The sequence below is a fragment of the Oncorhynchus tshawytscha genome, linkage group LG14 (genome assembly GCF_018296145.1).
Source record: "Oncorhynchus tshawytscha isolate Ot180627B linkage group LG14, Otsh_v2.0, whole genome shotgun sequence".
NCBI classification, from domain to species: domain Eukaryota; kingdom Metazoa; phylum Chordata; class Actinopteri; order Salmoniformes; family Salmonidae; genus Oncorhynchus; species Oncorhynchus tshawytscha.
Window position 1 is genome coordinate 17,821,869 of NC_056442.1, and position 22,382 is coordinate 17,844,250.

Sequence of the window (22,382 nt, forward strand, 5' to 3'; positions counted from 1 at the left end):
CAGCCTATTTGCTACAGTGATAACTTTTTTACTGAGTGACTGATTAAAATGTCAGTTATAATATGCAATGCTATTTCCCACAATTTAATGCTGATGCTATCTTAATTATTATCTATTAAATTCCATAATTACGTTGTATGGAACCATAATTACTTACATATTTTCTTGTTGACAGGGAAACATTTTTGATGGATTTAAACTTTAATATTTTATTGCGTGGTAAATTGGCATCATAAAATGCAATAACATTTATGTACTTTTTTAAAATGGCAGAGCTATTATTTCTCATGTACTTTTAAGCCACGCAGAACATTTTAATTGTAATATTTAAATTGTATTTATTACTCATTTAGTTAAAATGAATATCTTTAACCAGTTATGTGGAGAAGATACACAATGAAAACAGACACACATTGCATTCACATTGTTCCAGCAATGGTAGTTGTTGCCTTTATCCTTTCTGTTTGTGTAATGCTCATTGCTTCAATGACCGACATCTTGGAAAAGCTGTTGCATTTACCAGACCTTTAATAAAAGGAGCACTGCGAATATATTCTTTTCAGATCAATAATGTGGCCCTAAAGGTTTGTTTTCATTTTGGAGGACTGAGGAGGGTCAATGCAAGGGCAAAATCCAAGAGGAAGGGTAAAAGGAACCCTGATTGGCATAAGCGTAATCAAACAACCTCTTGTTTATGTGCATTTGTTTTGCTTCAGCTATGTATGCAATTTGCTGTGCAACCTCATCTGAAAGAATACTACACTGCACCTTTAAGCCTTTAGCCAATGACAAATGTGCATGAGTGTACAGGAAGCCTACCTCCAGCAACCACAGGGTAAAAAACAAAACTGTATCTTTAGCTTCAAGCCTTTCTGCCAATGAAAAAGCATGCGTGGGTGTGTAGGTAACCTACCTCCAGATAGACCACCCAGGGCATAACCAAGGTGGCCACCAGCAGATCAGCCACGGCCAGGCTGACGATCAGGTAATTGGTGGTGGACTGGAGGGCCTTCTCCCTGGACACGGCCATGCACACCAACACATTGCCAAAGACGATGACGAGGATGAGCAGCGTCAGGAGCATGGCATAGTAATTGTACGGGTGCTTCTGCCCACTCTCCGTGTCATTGAAGCTCCCATTCCCATTGTCCCAGAAACTCTCATTGTAGGCATACTGTGTGAGGACATCCATTAGCTGTGAGTGACGAAGGCCGAGAACGGGCCCTGAAATGGACACAAAGAAAAAGAGAGGTAATTAAAGCTAAATATGCAAATTATAAGAGCTGTGTGTGTGTGTGTAACATACATAAATTGGGGATTGCGCATTTACTTGATTGTCTTCATCTCTCTCTACGTGTGTGCATTTTTTGTGCGTACGTGTGCGTGCATTCGTGTCTGTGGGAATGCACGCATCTGTGTGTACGACAGTGTGCGCCGTACATGAGGAACTTTCTTTCGACTCAGCAGCCGAGAGGTTGGCTCTGGGATTCTATCCCCCTCTCTCTCGCTCTCTCTCTCCCCCTTCCTCACGTGCTCCTGCCTACCTGAAAGCATTGCACCGGGGACCCAGGCCTGTGCCTTTACCCTGCAGATGCCCTGTGCTGTCTGATCTCATTTATTTGCCCGCTCCAATTCTTTATTTATGAGAGATTGTTCTCACTGCTGTCCTGAAAGCTTGTGTTTGAACTGGTTGTCCTTGCAGTGCTCACTGGGGCAGTAACAGCATCCAGCCGTATCCCTGCAGCGCATCATGTACGCTTATTCCAAGATGAGAGATAGCTAGCCGTTGCTACTATCTCCCAATCGCATACACCGAGCTCAAGGTGTGCTAGGAAGTTGAAGTCAGGGGGCTAATCCTGAAGGTCGTACAGATAAAACTAGTGGATTGTGTCAAGGTATAACCAGACATTCAGGCCCTATGGTTCACTAGGAGCTAAAATGAATAAGCCAAGCCAGATATGACCATTGATTGACAATCCATGGATTTACAGAATTTGTTTTGTTTTGAAAACCATAGAGATGCAATATCATACATTCTATTGCTGATAACCTTTATAAGAAACACAGTGTGTTTCTAGTAGTGTCTCCTCTCCGGCATCATTTGACATCAAATGACTCCATGTCCAATCATAAGGTGACCGCATAACCTTGACCTACATCATCCATGAGCAGGTGACCTGCCATGAAGTGCTGACCTGGATGAACACTCAACGACCCCTGTCTAACCACAAGCATCCATACGCCCTGTATAGCCTGCTATGTCTTACTCCCATAGCAGCACAGATGACTGGAGCCTAGATAGAAGATGATGATTGGAATGTGTGTGTGTGTATATATATATATGGAATACAAGTGTCTGAGAGTGGGAAAAACCTCCAGTAGATACCAGCTGTTCGGGGCAAATGCCAGATGGGCTGATTTTTAGCCCAGTGGGCCTGCAAAATGTTTATTTTATTGCCAAATTATCATTATTTGGCCAATAATGGGGCCTTGAGGAAAAAAATTGGACAGTGTGGGGGCCTCAAGTAATAAAATGGTCCAGTGTGTTAGAAATGCTTGGGCTGATTTCTGGTCCCAGTCTGCCCTTGTCCTAGATAGTCATTATACTGCATACCCATTTTACCTCTGTCTGGCTACCTACTGACATGCTTTCGGTAGGTAGTCATCATTTAGCCATTTACTAAGCAGGGTCATTGTACCTCTACTGTGCAGAGAAGAAAAAGCCCTCCCTGGCCTGCATACAGTAGCAATTACAGACTCTTCCCTTTATCTTATTTATCTTCTTAGTGCAATTATTTCCTTCAAAATGGTTACATCACTAAGAATAATTATCACCCTTGCCCTCTAAAATGTGCATCTATTCCGGTTTGGAACCTTTCCCAGATAAAAAAAAAAATTTAAACAAGAGAAAATTGGAAAAAGTGAGAATTGATTGCATTAATAAAATAGTACCAGCTGTTCCAGATACAAAATGAATTCACTGTATCATCTTAGAAAATATTTGAACAAAGACTGGGGAGTGTTTCCAGAGTAATAATGATCTAACATTTCTCAGGCTCCAACTCAAAGTACGACCTGCAGCGAGGCTCTTTCAAGGTCCAAAAGAATATGGCTCACAAATTGTTTTTCGAATCCAAGAGGTGTTGGGTTTAGTGAATCAAATAACAGCTGGTCAGAAATGGCTGAGTAACTCTTTAAGCCTCCGAGGGGATGTTTGAACACGAAAAGCATTCCATCACTCTATAAATGTTTACGGAGGAGATTTGCAGGTCACATATTTTACAACTCGGGAAATTGTTAGTTTACACTTTGATGAATGCTGCAAACATTGGCGAAGAAAAATGCCCAGATGTTTACGATTTACACTTCTTACGATTGATACTAAATGTGTTCGGTGAAGGCTTATTAATTCCAATACACTGAGAGCTAAGATTTAAATTGTGGCCATATCGTGATAGGACAACATAGGAATAAAACGCGTTCACTTTTGATAGTATCCGACTAATGAAATATTTATGAATCTCCTGATGGATTCAAGAAGACAAACAAAGTTCACACCAGCTGAACTGACTCATAGATTCCATAAACTGCAATGTAAGCATTGGAAACCAATAGCCTTTCAATAAACACTTAACTTTAGACATGCTATCAGAATATAACAGAAGCCAGCTACTAATTCTGCTGATTTTAGCTAGTAGCTACTCAAATAAAGTAGTCTGGGAAGCTGTGGAGCATCTGCCTTCTGGAGGCATCAGAGTAGGGGGACGTTAAGCGAGCCTCTAATGACCTCATTAGGTTGTGGGGAAGCTCTTTCCTAACACCTAGCCACGCCTCTGCTGAGATTCTCTGCCTACTTTCCTACTCAGCTGTCTGCATAGGAGGCCCAGGTGAAGCTCATGCTTGTAGGTAAAGCCCTACCTGAAGCAGCTAGCAACAGAGAATGACAGAAAACAATCCATTGAATTCTGCCTTGAACCTGTTTGAGATGTTTTCCATGGGTTTGCGAATAACATAGATCGTTTTTTGTTACTAAAGAATTCAATTTGTGTATGTAGTCACGCTGCTACAATAAAATGTCCCTTTTTGCTTTTCTGAGATGGTTTTCCCTTTGATCAGTTGTGTCGCTTTGCCATGTGTTTTTTTCTATTGTCCCGATGCAAGTTCAATAAATATCCAACATTCTACGGTAAATTCATTGCATCTTGTGACTTTGACATCAAAACTCACTCAACGGTCTTGCAATATTTGATGAAAAGCACACTAACAATTGTGCTTGATGCCGCAGTGTTCTCCAGAAGTCACACCAAAGACAAAAAAAACAGAACACAGCAAGTGTTTATTGCGCAGTCTGTACTGAAGCAGCAACATCATTTCAGCCATTTAGTTTCTTACTTGTTTCTGATTGAAAAGTTCTGTTATTGAAATCCCGAATTTGTGTAGGAAAAACATTCCCTATTCTCTCAACCGTTGCTCTCTTTATGTGAAACATGTAAACATCCATGCATGTAACCAATAGGGCCTGACCTATAGCCTATCATAATCACATCAATAAAACACGTGACAGAAAAAATGGATGCAGAGGACATGAAAAATAAACTCTAAAACGGGAAAATGTTGACTAGTTGCTCAGGAGGGAAAGGGGAAATCCGATCTGTGGAAGACATTTGACTTAGTTGTGGAAACTATTGGAGATCAAGAGAAAGGAGGGTATAGGAGCAAGAGTTGAGTGAGTATCATGTGCCAAACAGTTGCTTTTAGGTTACAATATTATTACTTTTTCTGACCATTTGGAACAGTGTAATCACCAAATAAGTGTACCATAGAGTGTTCTAACAGGGGGAAAAATGATATATTTTTATTTATTTATTTATTTCACCTTTATTTAACCAGGTAGGCTAGTTGAGAACAAGTTCTCATTTGCAACTGTGACCTGGCCAAGATAAAGCATAGCAGTGTGAGCAAACAACACAGAGTTACACATGGAATAACAATTAACAAGTCAATAACACAGTAGAAAACAAAAGGGGGGAGTCTATATACAATGTGTGCAAAAGGCATGAGGAGGTAGGCGAATAATTACAATTTTGCAGATTAACACTGGAGTGATAAATGATCAGATGGTCATGTACAGGTAGAGATATTGGTGTGCAAAAGAGCAGAAAAGTAAATAAATAAAAACAGTATGGGGATGAGGTAGGTGAAAATGGGTGGGCTATTTACCAATAGACTATGTACAGCTGCAGCGATCGGTTAGCTGCTCAGATAGCTGATGTTTGAAGTTGGTGAGGGAGATAAAAGTCTCCAACTTCAGCGATTTTTGCAATTCGTTCCAGTCACAGGCAGCAGAGTACTGGAACGAAAGGCGGCCAAATGAGGTGTTGGCTTTAGGGATGATCAGTGAGATACACCTGCTGGAGCGCGTGCTACGGATGGGTGTTGCCATCGTGACCAGTGAACTGAGATAAGGCGGAGCTTTACCTAGCATGGACTTGTAGATGACCTGGAGCCAGTGGGTGTGGCGACGAATATGTAACGAGGGCCAGCCGACTAGAGCATACAAGTCGCAGTGGTGGGTGGTATAAGGTGCTTTAGTGAAAAAACGGATGGCACTGTGATAGACTGCATCCAGTTTGCTGAGTAGAGTGTTGGAAGCCATTTTGTAGATGACATCGCCGAAGTCGAGGATCGGTAGGATAGTCAGTTTTACTAGGGTAAGCTTGGCGGCGTGAGTGAAGGAGGCTTTGTTGCGGAATAGAAAGCCGACTCTTGATTTGATTTTCGATTGGAGATGTTTGATATGAGTCTGGAAGGAGAGTTTGCAGTCTAGCCAGACACCTAGGTACTTATAGATGTCCACATATTCAAGGTCGGAACCATCCAGGGTGGTGATGCTAGTCGGGCATGCGGGTGCAGGCAGCGATCGGTTGAAAAGCATGCATTTGGTTTTACTAGCGTTTAAGAGCAGTTGGAGGCCACGGAAGGAGTGTTGTATGGCATTGAAGCTTGTTTGGAGGTTAGATAGCACAGTATCCAATGACGGGCCGAAAGTATATAGAATGGTGTCGTCTGCGTAGAGGTGGATCAGGGAATCGCCCGCAGCAAGAGCAACATCATTGATATATACAGAGAAAAGAGTCGGCCCGAGAATTGAACCCTGTGGCACCCCCATAGAGACTGCCAGAGGACCGGACAGCATGCCCTCCGATTTGACACACTGAACTCTGTCTGCAAAGTAATTGGTGAACCAGGCAAGGCAACCAGGCTCAGAAACCAGATTGCACAGCGGAGAAGGTACGGTGGGATTCGAGATCGTCAGTGACCTGTTTGTTGACTTGGCTTTCGAAGACCTTAGATAGGCAGGGCAGGATGGATATAGGTCTGTAACAGTTTGGGTCCAGGGTGTCTCCCCCTTTGAAGAGGGGGATGACTGCGGCAGCTTTCCAATCCTTGGGGATCTCAGACGATATGAAAGAGATGTTGAACAGGCTGGTAATAGGGGTTGCGACAATGGCGGCGGATAGTTTCAGAAATAGGGGGTCCAGATTGTCAAGCCCAGCTGATTTGTACGGGTCCAGGTTTTGCAGCTCTTTCAGAACATCTGCTATCTGGATTTGGGTAAAGGAGAACCTGGAGAGGCTTGGGCGAGGAGCTGCCGGGGGCGGAGCTGTTGGCCGAGGTTGGAGTAGCCAGGCGGAAGGCATGGCCAGCCGTTGAGAAATGCTTATTGAAGTTTTCGATAATCATGGATTTATCGGTGGTGACCGTGTTACCTAGCCCAGTCAGTGCAGTGGGCAGCTGGGAGGAGGTGCTCTTGTTCTCCATGGACTTCACAGTGTCCCAGAACTTTTTGGAGTTGGAGCTACAGGATGCAAACTTCTGCCTGAAGAAGCTGGCCTTAGCTTTCCTGACTGACTGCGTGTATTGGTTCCAGACTTCCCTGAACAGTTGCATATCACAGGGACTATTCGATGCTATTGTAGTCCGCCACAGGATGTTTTTGTGCTGGTCGAGGGCAGTCAGGTCTGGTGTGAACCAAGGACTGTATCTGTTCTTAGTTCTGCATTTTTTGAACGGAGCATGCTTATCTAAAATGGTGAGGAAGTTACTTTTAATGAATGACCAGGCATCCTCAACTGACGGGATGAGGTCAATGTCCTTCCAGGATACCCGGGCCAGGTCGATTAGAAAGGCCTGCTCACAGAAGTGTTTTAGGGAGCGTTTGACAGTGATGAGGGGTGGTCGTTTGACTGCGGCTCCGTAGCGGATACAGGCAATGAGGCAGTGTTCGCTGAGATCCTTGTTGAAGACAGCGGAGGTGTATTTGGAGGGCCAGTTGGTCAGGATGACGTCTATGAGGGTGCCCTTGTTTACAGAGTTAGGGTTGTACCTGGTGGGTTCCTTGATGATTTGTGTGAGATTGAGGGCATCTAGCTTAGACTGTAGGACTGGCGGGGTGTTAAGCATATCCCAGTTTAGGTCACCTAACAGAACAAACTCTGAGGCTAGATGGGGGGTGATCAATTCACAAATGGTGTCCAGGGCACAGCTGGGAGCTGAGGGGGGTCGGTAGCAGGCGGCCTTCCTGAGCCAGGATTTGGTGGCCTTCCTGAGCCAGGATTCGGACACAGCAAGGACATCAGGGTTAGCAGAGTGTGCTAGAGCATTGAGTAAAACAAACTTAGGGAGGAGGCTTCTGATGTTGACATGCATGAAACCAAGGCTTTTTCGATCACAGAAGTCAACAAATGAGGGTGCCTGGGGACATGCAGGGCCTGGGTTTACCTCCACATCACCCGCGGAACAGAGAAGGAGTAGTATGAGGGTGGCTAAAGGCTAATAAAGGCTATCAAAACTGGTCGCCTAGAGCGTTGGGGACAGAGAATAAGAGGAGCAGGTTTCTGGGCATGGTAGAATATATTCAGGGCATAATGCGCAGACAGGGGTATGGTGGGGTGCGGGTACAGCGGAGGTAAGCCCAGGCACTGGGTGATGATGAGAGAGGTTGTATCTCTGGACATGCTGGTTGTAATGGGGGAGGTCACCGCATGTGTGGGAGGTGGGACAAAGGAGTTATCAGGGGTATGAAGAGTAGAACTAGGGGCTCCATTGTGAACTAGAACAATGATAACTAACCTGAGCAACAGTATACAAGGCATATTGACATTTGAGAGAGACATACAGCAAGGCATACAGTAATCACAGGTGTTGAATTGGGAAAGCTAGCTAAAACAGTAGGTGAGACAACAGCTAATCAGCTAGCATAACAACAACAGGTAAAATGGCGTTGACTAGACAACGGGGCCGACAGATAAAACATAAACAAGCAGAATGGAGTACCGTGATTAATGGACAGTCCAGAGTGTATCAGCTATGTAGCCAAGAGATCAGTGTCCAGGGGGCAGCGGTGGATGGGGCAGGGAAGCTGGACTGGCGAGTGTTACCCAGGTTGAAAAAAAGTTAACAATGACTAAATAGCTTGTAGCTAGTTAGCTGGTTAGCTTCTGGAGGTTCTTGAGTGTGTTCTAAAAATTAAAAATAATAGCGATTCCGTATTACATTGGGTGAGGCAGGTTTCCGGAAAGGTATAAACAGATTAAAAATCAAGAAGAGATAGAAAGTAAATATGGGTCCGGTGAGTGTTTGGGACGCGGCGATTCAGACGGTTCGCAGGCCTGTGCTAACAAGCTAACAGTTCGTAGGCCCGGGCTAAACAAGGTAGCAGTTAGCGGACCGGGGCTAGACAAGCTAGCAGGTCGAGTTTAGCAAGCAGGGAGATAGCGAGGGCTAGAGAGTTGGCCTTTGGGGGACGTCGCGATGGGGTGAGTCTGTTTATTCCTCTTCATGCGGTGACATCGATAGACCGGTCGTGGGCCCGGGTATTGTAGCCCAGGAGTATGCTACGGTGGTAGTACAGGTGCGCTGGCCGGGCTAGCTTCACGCTAAGTGGGTGGAAGCGCTAGCCAGGAGTAATCATCCGGGGTTGCGGTTTAGCTAGATAGCTAGTTGTGAAGTTCCAGCTGAAAAATGTTCCGTTTGCGGTGGGAGTCCGGGGATGAATCCGGGGATGAAAAATAAATAGGTCCGTTATGCTCTGGTTAGAGTCGCGTTGTTCGAACTGGCGAGAGCTTTCCGAGCTAAAGGTTAGCTTAGCTGATGACCGGTTAGCTGAAGACCGCTAGCATAGCTGGTGGTTAGCTGGCTAGCTTCAGTTGAGGGGTTCCGGTTCCGAAGTAAATATAAATACTTTAGGAAAAATAGCTACATTGGGTGAGGCGGGTAGCAGGAGAGTATTTGGAAGCTTAGGTTTAGCAAAATGTTTTTAAAGAGATATGCGAAGAAAAATATGTAAAAAAACGAAAAAGAAACGATATATACAAGGGACACGACGCGACAGGACGACTTACTGCTACGCCATCTTGGATGGGTTCTGGTCAAAAAAATAAATAAATAAATTAATTAAAATAAATTAAATAAATAAATAAATAAAAGCCTGTATTACATCACACATTCATGAATTGCTGTTTATTTCATGTTCAGTCTAATTATACAAAGCTCCCCTTATTATTGAATTGTTAAACTAAAATGCTTGATTGCATTTCAAAGCATGAATGTCTTGTATGTTGTGTGATGGCATGAACAAATTAATGAATGATACAGTAGCCTATATATTGAAATATAGGCCTAAGTTACGGCATTAAGACTAAATAGGACACGCACTTAGGCCTACAGCTCGATGGTGGTTATACAAAGCTACTACACAAAGCTTACTAATGATTAGGACATTATTATAATAATGATGATCATAATAATAACAACAATAAGGTGATCAAGAAAAAGGAGGGTGTAGGGGCGAGAGCTGCATGCATATGTGTGACAAACAGGTGCTTGTTAGATTACAATATAGTTTTTCTGCGTGTTTGGAACAGTGTAAACACTAAAATCAGTAAGTACTAACAGTTTATTAAAAATTTAAAAAAGTTAAGCCTTTATTGCAGTATAGCAAAGATTTTTTTTAACTGACGAATCGGTGAAATTTCTTGATCCAACATCTTGCAGTTGCATAAGGCTTGGTGCTCACGGAATTAGTAGGCTATTAAACAAACAAACACTCAAAGAGGCAACATAAGCCAGATCTGTCTTATTTATGTAGATATATACAGTGGGGCAAAAAAGTATTTAGTCAGCCACCAATTGTGCAAGTTCTCCCACTTAAAAAATGAGAGGGGACTGTAATTTTCATCATAGGTACACTTCAACTATGACAGACAAAATGAGAAAAAAAAATCCAGAAAATCACATTGTAGCATTTTTAATGAATTTATTTGCAAATTATGGTGGAAAATAAGCATTTGTTCACCTACAAACAAACAAGATTTCTGGCTCTCACAGACCTGTAACTTATTCTTTAATAAGAGGCTCCTCTGTCCTCCACTCGTTACCTGTATTAATGGCACCTGTTTGAACTTTTAAATCAGTATAAAAGACACCTGTCCACAACCTCAAACAGTCACACTCCAAACTCCACTATGGCCAAGACCAAAGAGCTGTCAAAGGACACCAGAAACAAAATTGTAGACCTGCACCAGGCTGGGAAGACTGAATCTACAATAGGTAAGCAGGTTGGTTTGAAGAAATCAACTGTGGGAGCAATTATTAGGAAATGGAAGACATACAAGACAACTGATAATCTCCCTCGATCTGGGGCTCCATGCAAGATCTCACCCCGTGGGGTCAAAATGATCACAAGAACGGTGAGCAAAAATCCCAGAACCACACGGGCGACCTAGTGAATGACCTGCAGAGAGCTGGGACCAAAGTAAAAAAGCCTACCATCAGTAACACACTATGACGCCAGGGACTCAAATCCTGCAGTGCCAGACGTGTCCCCCTGCTTAAGCCAGTACATGTCCAGGCCCGTCTGAAGTTTGCTAGAGAGCATTTGGATGAGTTGGGAGAATGTCATATGGTCAGATGAAACCAAAATAGAACTTTTTGGTAAAAACTCAACTCGTCGTGTTTGGAGGACAAAGAATGCTGAGTTGCATCCAAAGAACACCATACCTACTGTGAAGCATGGGGGTGGAAACATCATGCTTTGGGGCTGTTTTTCTGCAAAGGGACCAGGACGACTGATCCATGTAAAGGAAAGAATGAATGGGGCCATGTATCATGAGATTTTGAGTGAAAACCTCCTTCCATCAGCAAGGTAATTGAAGATGAAACGTGGCTGGGTCTTTCAGCATGACAATGATCCCAAACACACCGCCTGGGCAACGAAGGAGTGGCTTCGTAAGAAACATTTCAAGGTCCTGGAGTGGCCTAGCCAGTCTCCAGATCTCAACCCCATAGAAAATCTTTGGAGGGAGTTGAAAGTCCGTGTTGCCCAGCAACAGCCCCAAAACATCACTGCTCTAGAGGAGATCTGCATGGAGGAATGGGCCAAAATACCAGCAACAGTGTGTGAAAACCTTGTGAAGACTTACAGAAAAGGTTTGACCTCTGTTATATAACCTTTGTTGGCAATGACAAAGTATTGAGATAAATAAGTATTTGGTCAATAACAAAAGTTTTCCACCACAATTTGCAAATAAATTCATTAAAAATCCTACAATGTGATTTTCTGGATTTCTTTTCTCATTTTGTCAGTCATAGTTGAAGTGTACCTATGATGAACATTACAGGTCTCTCTCATCTTTTTAAGTGGGAGAACTTGCACAATTGGTGGCTGACTAAATACTTTTTTGCCCCACTGTATATGGTTGATTTATAAAGCCAGGCACATTTAAAAGTTAGGCTATTGATTATAGACCTCCTCAATTTGGGAGACAGGCTAAAGCAAGGGCCGTTTCCTTGTCTCTGCTGCTGCTGCTTCCCCCACATTGTTTTCATCCCAATACGTTGGTTAACTTTGCTGTTATGCACATAGCAACATAGGGAAATAAGCAAATTCTACTGCACACTGAAGATTGTCCGCGGTTCTGAAACAGCGACCATATCCAACGTGGGAGAAACCGCATTTGTCTGTCCTTAAATAACATTAGATTTATTGCACCGTTATTTTTTACATAATATTTGCATACAGTTTCAGTATCACGTCTTAGAGTGATGGACTGTTCCATCCCTGTGGCCTCCACAATGGATTAGTCCACTGAGACAGGAGCGAGTCAGATGCGTGTCTTGTGCACCATGAAAAAATGTGTGACTGCTTGACGAAAAAAAATAATAATAATCTCAGTCGACCAACAGCCTATCGACCAAACAATTTACCGGTCTACTAAATGGAGTCAGCCCTACCCTGTATATAATATGCTTACTTACTTAGTGTTTTCATATTTCTTATTATCGCTCATGTGTTTTTTTTTCTAGTATTACATTGTTATTGATTATTGCGTTGTTGGGTTTTGAGTGTGCAAGAAAGACATTTCACTGTACATGTGACATAAAAACTTGAAAATGTAAACTTGAAAATCTGTGCGTAAGACAGTTCAATCAGAGAGATCAAGGACTAAATTATGAAAAGGGGAGCCTATGGAGAGTATGAATCCCACACAGGAGCAATTACAGAGATATTATTCATTTAACAACACTAAACCCTTTAATGAATGCCTGTGATGTTGAGGTTATGGGCCAAGGTCTAAATGGGTACATGCTATTTCAAGATGTAAATCTTTAATAAGAACATAGTTGATTGGACCATTACTTGTATGTATCAAAGCCCACAGTAATGGTCACACAGTAAGGTTTTGTACCAGTTGGGGGAACATTTCGAAACTGCTGTTAAAAACTATTTGAACTATACACACTCTAACCCACACTGTGTAGTCTAACATTTAGATCTTATTGAAACATTTCCAGACTAACATCACAAAAGAGAGGTACTGCACTTCAAACCTGGGTAAATGTTGTTCCCTACACACCTCGGGGTCTGTCAATGTCACCAACCATCTGTTTGTACCAAGGCTTAATCTAAAGCTAGTCATTCTGACTAAATGTCTAAGGGGACCAGCCCACATCTAGTGCCACATTCACAGTTAATGGTCCTTTGACTGAACAGCCGTACACAAGCCTAAGATCACCATGCGCAATGCCAAGCGCCAGCTGGATGGGTGTAAAGCTTGCCGCCAATAGACTCTGGAGCATTGGAAACGCGTTCTCAGGGGGGAGAAATCACGCTTCACCTATTGGCAGTTGGACACGCAAAAACTGGTTTGACGGATGCAAGGAGAACACTACCTGGCCGAATGCATAGTGCCAATTGTAAAGTTTGGAGGAGGAGGAATAATGGTATGGGGCTATTTTTCATGGTTTGGGCTAGGCCCCTTAGTTACAGTGAAGGGAAATCTAAATACTACAGCATACAATGACATTGTAGATGATTCTGTGCTTCCAACTTTGTGGTAACAGTTTTGGGAAGGCCCTTTCCTGTTTCAGCATGACAATGCCCCTGTACACAAAGCGAGATCCATACAGAAATGGTTTGTCGAGATCGGTGTGGAAGAACTTGACTGGCCTGCAAAGAGCCCTGACCTCAACCCCATCGAACACCTTTAAGATTAATTGGAACACTGACTGCGAACCAGGGATAATCACCCAACATCAGTGCCCGACCTCACTAATGATCGTGGCTGAATGGAAGTCCCCACAGCAATGTGGAAGGCTATTATAGCAGCAAAGGGGGGACCAACTCCATATTAATGCGCATTATTTTGGAATGAGATGTTTGACTAGCAGGTGTCCACATACTTCTTTGTTATGAGTGAGAGAGAGATATTTTTACATATAGCCTATGCTTATACTTCATTCCCAAGAGCCTGATTAACCCATTCTTATTTCACAAACCACCTTCACTCTCCACATGAACAGAGCTCCCATGGTGTAGCTACTAGCTAACATCCCAGAATGACTGACAGCCCGCCCATCATGGCAGATCCTAAGCCATAACAACACTGGACCCTTTAATGAATGCATGTGATGTTGAGGTTATGGGCCAAGGTCTAAATGGACACGTGCTATTTCCAGATGTAAATCTTTCATCTTCAATAAGAACATATTTGATTGGACCATTACTTGTATGTATCAAAGCCCAGAGTAACGGTCACACAGTAAGGTTTTGTACCAGTTGGGGAAACATTTCTAAACTGCAGTTAAAAAGCTATTTAAACTATACACACTCTAACCCACACTGTGTAGTCTAACATTTAGATCTTATTGAAACATTTCCAGACTAACATCACAAAAGAGAGGTACTGCACTTCAAACCTGGGTAAATGTTGTTCCCTACACACCTCGGGGTCTTTCAATGTCACCAACCATCTGTCACCAAAAAAAGTGTCAATGGAAGCCAGTTTGGATTTGGCTTCATACCAATCACGTCACACCAGAAGCTAAATGTTATTGACAGAAAACACTTGCATCAGGTTGTGTCGTAGTCCTCTGGTGGCTGCATACGGGACCCTATTCCAACTAAACTACTGAAAGAGCTGCTTCCTGTGCTTGGCCCTCCTATGTTGAACATAATAAACGGCTCTCTATCCACCGGATGTGTACCAAACTCACTAAAAGTGGCAGTAATAAAACCTCTTGAAAAAGCCAAACTTTGACCCAGAAAAAAAAAATGGGAATCTCCCATTCCTCAAAAGAAAAATGGAAAAAGCTGTTGCGCTTCAACTCACTGCCTTCCTGAAGACAAACAATGTTTTAGACCCCATCATAGCACTGAGACTGCACTTGTGAAGGTGGTAAATTACCTTTTAATGGTGTCAGACCGAGGCTCTGCATCTGTGCTCCTAGACCTTTGTGCTGCTTTTGATACCATTGATCACCACATACTTTTGGAGAGATTGTAAACACAAATTGGTCTTCACAGACAAGTTCTGGCCTGGTGTTGATCTTATCTGTCGGCTAGATATCAGTTTGTCTCTGAAGAGGGTTTTTCCTCTTACAAATCAACTGTAAATGTCGGTGTTCTTCAAGGCTCCGTTTTAGGGCCACTATTGTTTTCACTATATATTTTACCTCTTGGTGATGTTATTCGAAAATATGTTAACTTTCACTGCTATTCGGACGACACACAGCTGTACATTTCAATGAGACACGGCGAAGCCCCAAAATTGCCTTCCCTGGAAGCCTGTGTTTCAGACATAAGGAAGTGGATGGCTGTAAATGTTCTACTTATGAACTCGGACAAAACAGAGATGCTAGTTCTAGGTCCCAAGAAACAAAGATCTTCTGTTGAATTTGCCAATTAATCTTGATGGTTTTATTGTCGTTTCAAAAAAACTGAAGGACCTCGGCGTTACTCTGGACCCTGATCTCTCTTTTGACGAACATATCAAGCACATTGCAAAAATCAGATACTTTCTCCAAAAGTGATACAGCAAAATGAATCCATGCTCGTCACTTCTAAGTTAGACTACTGCAATGCTCTACTTTCCGGCTACCCGGAAAAAGTACTAAATAAACTTCAGTTAGCGCTAAAAACACGGCTGCTAGAATCTTGACTATAACCAAAAAATATGATCATATTACTCCAGTGCTAGCCTCTCTACACTGGCTTCTTGTTAATGCTAGGTCTGATTTCAACGTTGTACTGCTAATCTATAAAGCATTACATGGTCTTGCTCCTACCTATCTTTCCGATTTGGTCCTGCCGTACATGTATGCTACGGTCACAAGACGCAGGTCTCCTTACTGTCCCGAGTAATTTCTAAGCAAACAGCTGGAGGCAGGGCTTTCTCCTTTAGAGCTAAATTTTTATGGAATGGTCTGCCTATCCATAGGGGAGAGACTCGGGCTTGACCTTTAAGCCTTTATTGAAGACTCATGTCTTCAGTAGGTCCTATTATTGAGTGTAGTCTGGCCCAGGAGTGTGAAGGTGAACGGAAAGGCACTGGAGCAACGAACCGCCCTTGCTGTCTGCCTGGCCGGTTCCCCTCAATCCACTGGGATTCTCTGCCTCAAACCCTATTACAGGGGTTGAGTCACTGGCGTACTGGTGCTCTTCCATGCCATCCCTAGGAGGGGTGCGCCACTTGAGTGGGTTGAGTCACTGACGTTATCTTCCTGTCTGGTTTTATATTTTCTCTCTCTCGCGCAGCCCTAGTACCATGCCTCAGAACTACCTGGCCTGATGACTCCTTGCTGTCCCCAGTCCACCTGGTCATGTTGCTGCTCCTTTTTCAACTGTTCTGCCTGCGGCTATGGAACCCTGACCTGTTCACCGGACGTGCTACCTTGTCCAAGACCCGCTGTTCTCAACTCTCTAGAGACATCAGGAGCAGTAGAGATACTCTGAATGATTGGCTATGAAAAACCAACTGACATTTACTCCTGAGGTGCTGACCAGTTGCACCCTCTACAACCACTTTGATTTATTATTTGACCCTGCTAGTCATCTATGAACATTTGAACATCTTGGCCATGTTCAGTTATAATCTCCACCCGGCACAGCCAGAAGAGGACTGGCCACCCCTCATAGCCTGGTTCATCTCTAGGTTTCTTCCTAGGTTCCGGCCTTTCCTAGTTTTTCCTAGCCACCGTGCTTCTAACCTGCACACTTTGTTAACATCAGCTGATTTAAAAAGCGCTTTCTAAATAAATTTGATTGATGATGTTGAAATGGTTAAGTTGAAATGATGCTGCAATAGTGTATTCTTTGTGATTTGCGTCAACTCTGTGGTTTTAAATCAATAGTTGTTTATTAGTCCAAAAATGTCAGAAACATGAACTTGCTTGACCATACTGTAGGTAATGTAACTGTTTGTTGCATGCAATATATTTTCTGGACTTGAATTTATTCTGCCACTGTGTCTTCTTATTGTCTCGGCCTTAGGCCTAGATATAGATATATAACAGTGCCAAGGCATATGAACTAACAGGCGAACGACGCAATTATCACAACACATAAGTTGTAATACAGATTTTTTTCCTGGCTTGGCTTCACTGGTGATTTTACCCACGCACTGCTCCTGTACCTGTGATACTTTATCATGCCATGCAGAAGTAACCATAGAGGACACCCATATGAATGTGTGTGTGTATGCCTGTGTGTATTGTTGTGTGCACGTGTTCGTATGTCTGTGGAGAGAGCTTTGACAATTTAGCCTGACTGTGACTAAAAGGAGTTAAACGTCTCCCAGGGGAGCATTGTCTCTTTATAATCCTGCAGTGGATGAGAGAGAGATAGAGGGGGAGAAAGGATCTCTGCTTCTAAGAACCCAAAATAACCAAGACTGCTTACTTATGATAAGGCAAGGATTTCACCGTGGACCATTTGTTTAGATAAGGTTTGTCAGGAAACATTTAAAATCAAGTGTGATGCCAGATGTATGACGTTTTGATCAGCTTAGGATAAGAGTTCAAAGGGACTAAGGGCTAACTAAAGGTTTATACGGTCCCTCCCTTCTGACCTTCTCCTCCAATGGGTTTTGAGGAGAAATGAGAGAGGACGTGAGGAGTATGCAATTGAAATGTTCCCTATGTTATGTAAAAATGTACTCCTCTGTGTTTCAATAAGAAGAGCTGTTATCCAGACAGTATACAGTAGATGGTATTTTGGATGCAACAAATACTAGGGATACTGTACATCAGACCTGGGTTCAAGTAGTATTAATTTTCTATAAAATAATTGAGCTGTGCTTGATTGAGCTTGCATGGCACATTGCAACCAATGGAATAAGTCTTAAAAGTGAATACCCACCCAACTGGCAGACAATCAAACACTCCGTATTTTAATTTGGAAGAAAACAAATGCTATTTGAACCCAAGTTTGTCTGAACATATGACACATGCCATAAACACCATTTAAAATGCATAACATTCTCATTCCTGGTCAGACACGTTACACCCCCTTCATCGTGTTGGCCCCTACAGCCCCTTAATGACCAGACAGATGCACTGTGTCAGTGTATGACTGTAACCTGCACCATCATAAGCAGACCATACATTTTATTGGTTTTTGGACTTAATTGCCTCCTCCATCTCCAGTCCTTTCTGTGAGCATTGCTTGCAAGAGATGTCCGGCAGTTGACACACTCGGGAAAAGGTACTCGAAGTGGGAACATCAGTTCAGTTGTTTACCAATACAATTAAATGATTGACATGTGAAAAACCCCAATGTCACATAACGTCTACCCACACCAGAAAATGATGTCTTAATGTGTTATTATTTTAAGGTTGTGGTTATTGAAACTGAAGGTATGGAAACATGAGCCATGATGTATTGGCAGACTACAGTACTAGTGTGGTGGTGTCTCAAGTATTCAAATGGAGGTCTTCATAAATCATGGGAGACAGCTAGCTTTCTGCAAGGGCGAAATCTGCTGAAGCCTACAGTCTACCTCCAAACAAACCAAACATGACTCAAGCGTGTAAACAAAGCTAGATTGTTCGAATCCTTCTAGTTTAGAAAATAGGGTAGGCAACGTGCACCCTCCTGGGTTTTGCCCTAGTACTTCACAGTGGATTCAAATAACCAACTCATAGTCAAGCTTTGATGACTTGAATCAGCTGTTTAGGGCAAAAACCAAAATATGCACCCGGGGGGGTTTGGGAAACCCTGATCTGTAGGGTAATTGCAGCAGCTTGGATTGCCATCAGCAGCACAAGAGTGAGATACAGTACAGAGTAACCAGAGAGCTGAGAGGATCGTAATTGAGATGGTATGGAGCTATAGGCTTCCGACCTGCCAGTAAGCAAGACAATGGACAGCACAAACAGAAATAATCATAAAAGTAGCATAACATAGCTTGATCAGACCTAAAATCACTGCAATTCAGTTGTAATAACAGTTGCTATTCTCTGTGTCTTAAAATAATTATTGCACACAGTGTGTCCATTTATTCCTGTCTCTCCGCAGTTTGCATTTAAAGATGTTTCTCTGCAGTTGGAGAGTATTGAGTCATTTTAATTTGTCACCATTCAGGCTAATTAGGTATTTCTCAGTAATTGTGTAATTGTTTTAAATATGTTCCAAAAGCCTGCTGGCATTTTATGCTAAAAGAGTGTTTGGTCCCTCACAAGTAAATTATTATATGAGCAATGATGAAAATAGCAATTATCATCATCTTTTGTCATGAGTACGACTGTCGGCTGTGGATTCCACCTTGTTATTTTTATCATTGCTCATATAATAATTTAATTGAGGGATTAAACACTGTTTTAGCTAAATTAGATATATATTAAAAAGAGATTGTGAGGAGACACACACACACACACACACACACACAGGCACAGACATGCACACACACGATAAAATACACACATACAGATGGATTTTGTGTTGTAGATATGTGGTGGTAGTAGAGTAGTGGCCTGAGGGCATATACTCAATGCGTTGTGAAATCTGTTGTGGAATCTATGTTGTTGTATAATTGCCTTAATTTTTGCTGGACCCCATAAAGAGTAATAAATACAACAAAGTGGAGTAGAGTCAAAACAAAACCCCTTACATGTACAACCCTCATTGATTTAGTTGTAGCCTACTGTATGTAACAGTAGTTTATATTCTAAGGCAACACATTTAAGACATATTAAAGATGGTGTTGCTGCTCTCAGGAGGCTGTTGATAGGAACAAGAAGCTGCATGAGATAAACAGGCAGTTCCCTCACAGGATCACAAAAACACACCGTCACTGGGGCACAGCAGACCATACACATTCAATAAGTCTTTAAATTACTTACTAGTGGTGAGTGTGTACATAATCACATGTTTGCTTTGCTCCATCATCAAGGCCTTTGAAGAAAACCAATATGCAACCTTTTCATGTTCCATCACTGGCATATTACACAGAAATCATCCTTAAATCCACAAACATGCACTTTGATGCCGAGAGCATGCTTGCAAACAAACACGCAAGCAGATAAATACATATTTATGCATGCACACAGACACCCACGCAAAAACACACATAATAACGCACGCAGGCACTCACGCACGCAAATGTCATAGCCTAGAGCACATCGTTTAGTTGATCATGAAATTATCACTGCCCTACAGCATATGCTCCAATTCAATAAAATTTCTCAATACCTCATCGATTTCTCGAATTCAGCCGTGCGCAAATTGTTACCAATTGAAAACTTAAAAAGGAAGAAGCATTAATTATATGAAAAAAAAACTATTATGATCTTGAAATATCACTTTAAGCAACTGGATCTAGTCTACACTTTCCTTTATAGTGCAAATATCGGTTAGTCTATCTTAAATGTGGACAATTTAACCTCTAGAGCGTTAGACCTGTGTTAATTATGTCAGAGCAAGATATGCTCTTACCTTCACGCCATAAGTTTGATTGAATCACTGCTCTTACAGGGATCCGTCTTTTAAATCCAACGATATCCAAATTCACCGCGTTTGAAGTCCTCCGTTTGGCTTGAACATTTTGCTCAAAGTTCTCAAATTGTTCATCGAGTCTGGTTGTTCAGAAGCAAATGATAAGTTGCTCCACCAAAGGCACTGCCATATGGTCTGACGAACGCTCTTCACAAAAACATTGTTTTTTTTACATTATCCTACTCAAGTTCATATTATTTTGGTTTGTTGAAAACCTTAGGTAAGATTCAGGCTAGCATCATTACCGCGCGGTTGATTGTGTGTGAGAGCAGCGGAATATCCGTCGCCCCCCTGCACCGTTTACGCACTATGCACGAGGTAACCTTCAACGCTGGCGGTGGAACAGTCGCTCCAACTATAACGAGCAGAACAGACTGTACAATTAAGGCGGGGCTAGTTCTTAAACCTTTGGGGGGAAAAGCATAAGCGCATTTTTCTCTTTAAAAGACACAGTTATCTTGAGTTTATGTAGTCTGCCGGACATATCTGTATTATTTTAATACGAATGACAGTGGAATTGTTGGCCCGCCTAAATTCGATATAGAATATTTTAAGGAGATGCCTCTTTAAATATATGTTAAGGAGTCCCAAAAGGCATTATGTTAGACAATGATAGAGATGCCTGCAAGTTGTTCATCGTTATTCATAAATTAAGCAATTGAAGATGTTCATGTAAAGGTGTGAATCAAGTTTTACATGACCAATGATCTGTTCACACCTGGATTGAGAGACAATAACAAACATTTATAGGTAGTGGGTGTCTTGGATCACAAGGTCAACATTCATATTTCATGTGAAAATAAAAGTGCTCGTTTACCAAACTATGCCATTTCCATTCCTAAAAGGGAGCAGGTGAGTGTTTCCACAAAGTTGAAAAGTTCAGTGTATTCCTAAAACCCCTTTAGAGAACCATGCTCCAGTCACATACTGTACTTACGCATGCACACGCACACACACACACACACACACACACACACACACACACACACACACACACACACACACACACACACACACACACACACACACACACACACACACACACACACACACACACACACACACTAGTAAGGCAACTGGAAGTATTCTCTAAAGAATAGGATCAAAACTTTTCCTAAAGATTTCAATTGATTTCTAATATGCCACTCTTACAGTAAAATACGTTTTACCAACCCATAGGATTACAGAGATGCTAACATGTAGATGATATGGATGTGCTGTATTTTGAATACCTATGTATATTTTCCTACATACATTCAACTACAGTCTCTCTATCCAGATACCCCCAAGCATCTATTTTTTGTAGCCTTTACTGTGCAGTAGGAAGTAACTAAATCCACCAAAAATGTCTCAAATTTCCAATACGTCATCATGATACCTAAATGGTATTTATCAAGTTTATCCTGCTGATCTGTGTTTGTATATGTATTTATATGTATATTGTAATAATTGTTGGTTCACTAATGTTTTTATTACCACTATGTACCGCCCTTCCACAGGTGTGGGCAATTGTAGTTATCACCTATTCACCAGCTTATAAAAAAACAATGGCTTCCGCACATCTCTGATGAAGGCATAACTGCCGAAACGCGTTAGCCTGCCCGGACAAAAAATGGAAAGGTGAATTGAAGTGATGTCTTTTTGTCCATTTTTTTAAAGAAACGTTTTGGAGTGCCGCAGTTTCCCGATGTTTCTTGAACTTGGGATTTTATGTGAAGTTAACACATACAGCGTAGCCTTTGCTTACAAATACAATGACTGGCATATAATATTAGAACACGTGAGGTGTGACTTGAGTGAGGTGTGAGGTGTGAGTCTTCACTTCATTAAACAGTATAGTAAGTTTGACAAATTTGCAATGTTTTACTCCCAGTGGCAGAAATGTGCTCCCCCACAGTTGCAACAACTGTGCTTTGCAGACATCACATCAGATACTATACTGATGACAGTAAATCAAAAGGCCCAAATACTTACAGCCACTGGACTGAAATCGAACTGGCAAACATATTACCAAGGAGGCAGTTGAGATCATTTGTGCCATTTTTTTAAT

The 22,382-nt window shown here is 42.2% G+C and overlaps 1 protein-coding gene across 1 annotated transcript in view; it reads right to left on the reverse strand.

Moving 5' to 3' along the window:
- Positions 1–20,680, reverse strand: part of LOC112266713 (D(2)-like dopamine receptor) — a 51,334-nt gene extending 30,654 nt beyond the window's left edge. The window contains exons 1-2 of the mRNA XM_024444430.2: positions 20,273–20,680; positions 914–1,224 (exon numbers count right to left, since the gene is read on the reverse strand). Of these exons, the coding sequence (XP_024300198.1) occupies positions 914–1,192 (279 nt within the window). The 5' untranslated portion in view covers positions 1,193–1,224; positions 20,273–20,680. The remainder of the gene's footprint in view (positions 1–913; positions 1,225–20,272) is intronic.
- Between the last annotated feature and the right edge of the window lie 1,702 nt (positions 20,681–22,382).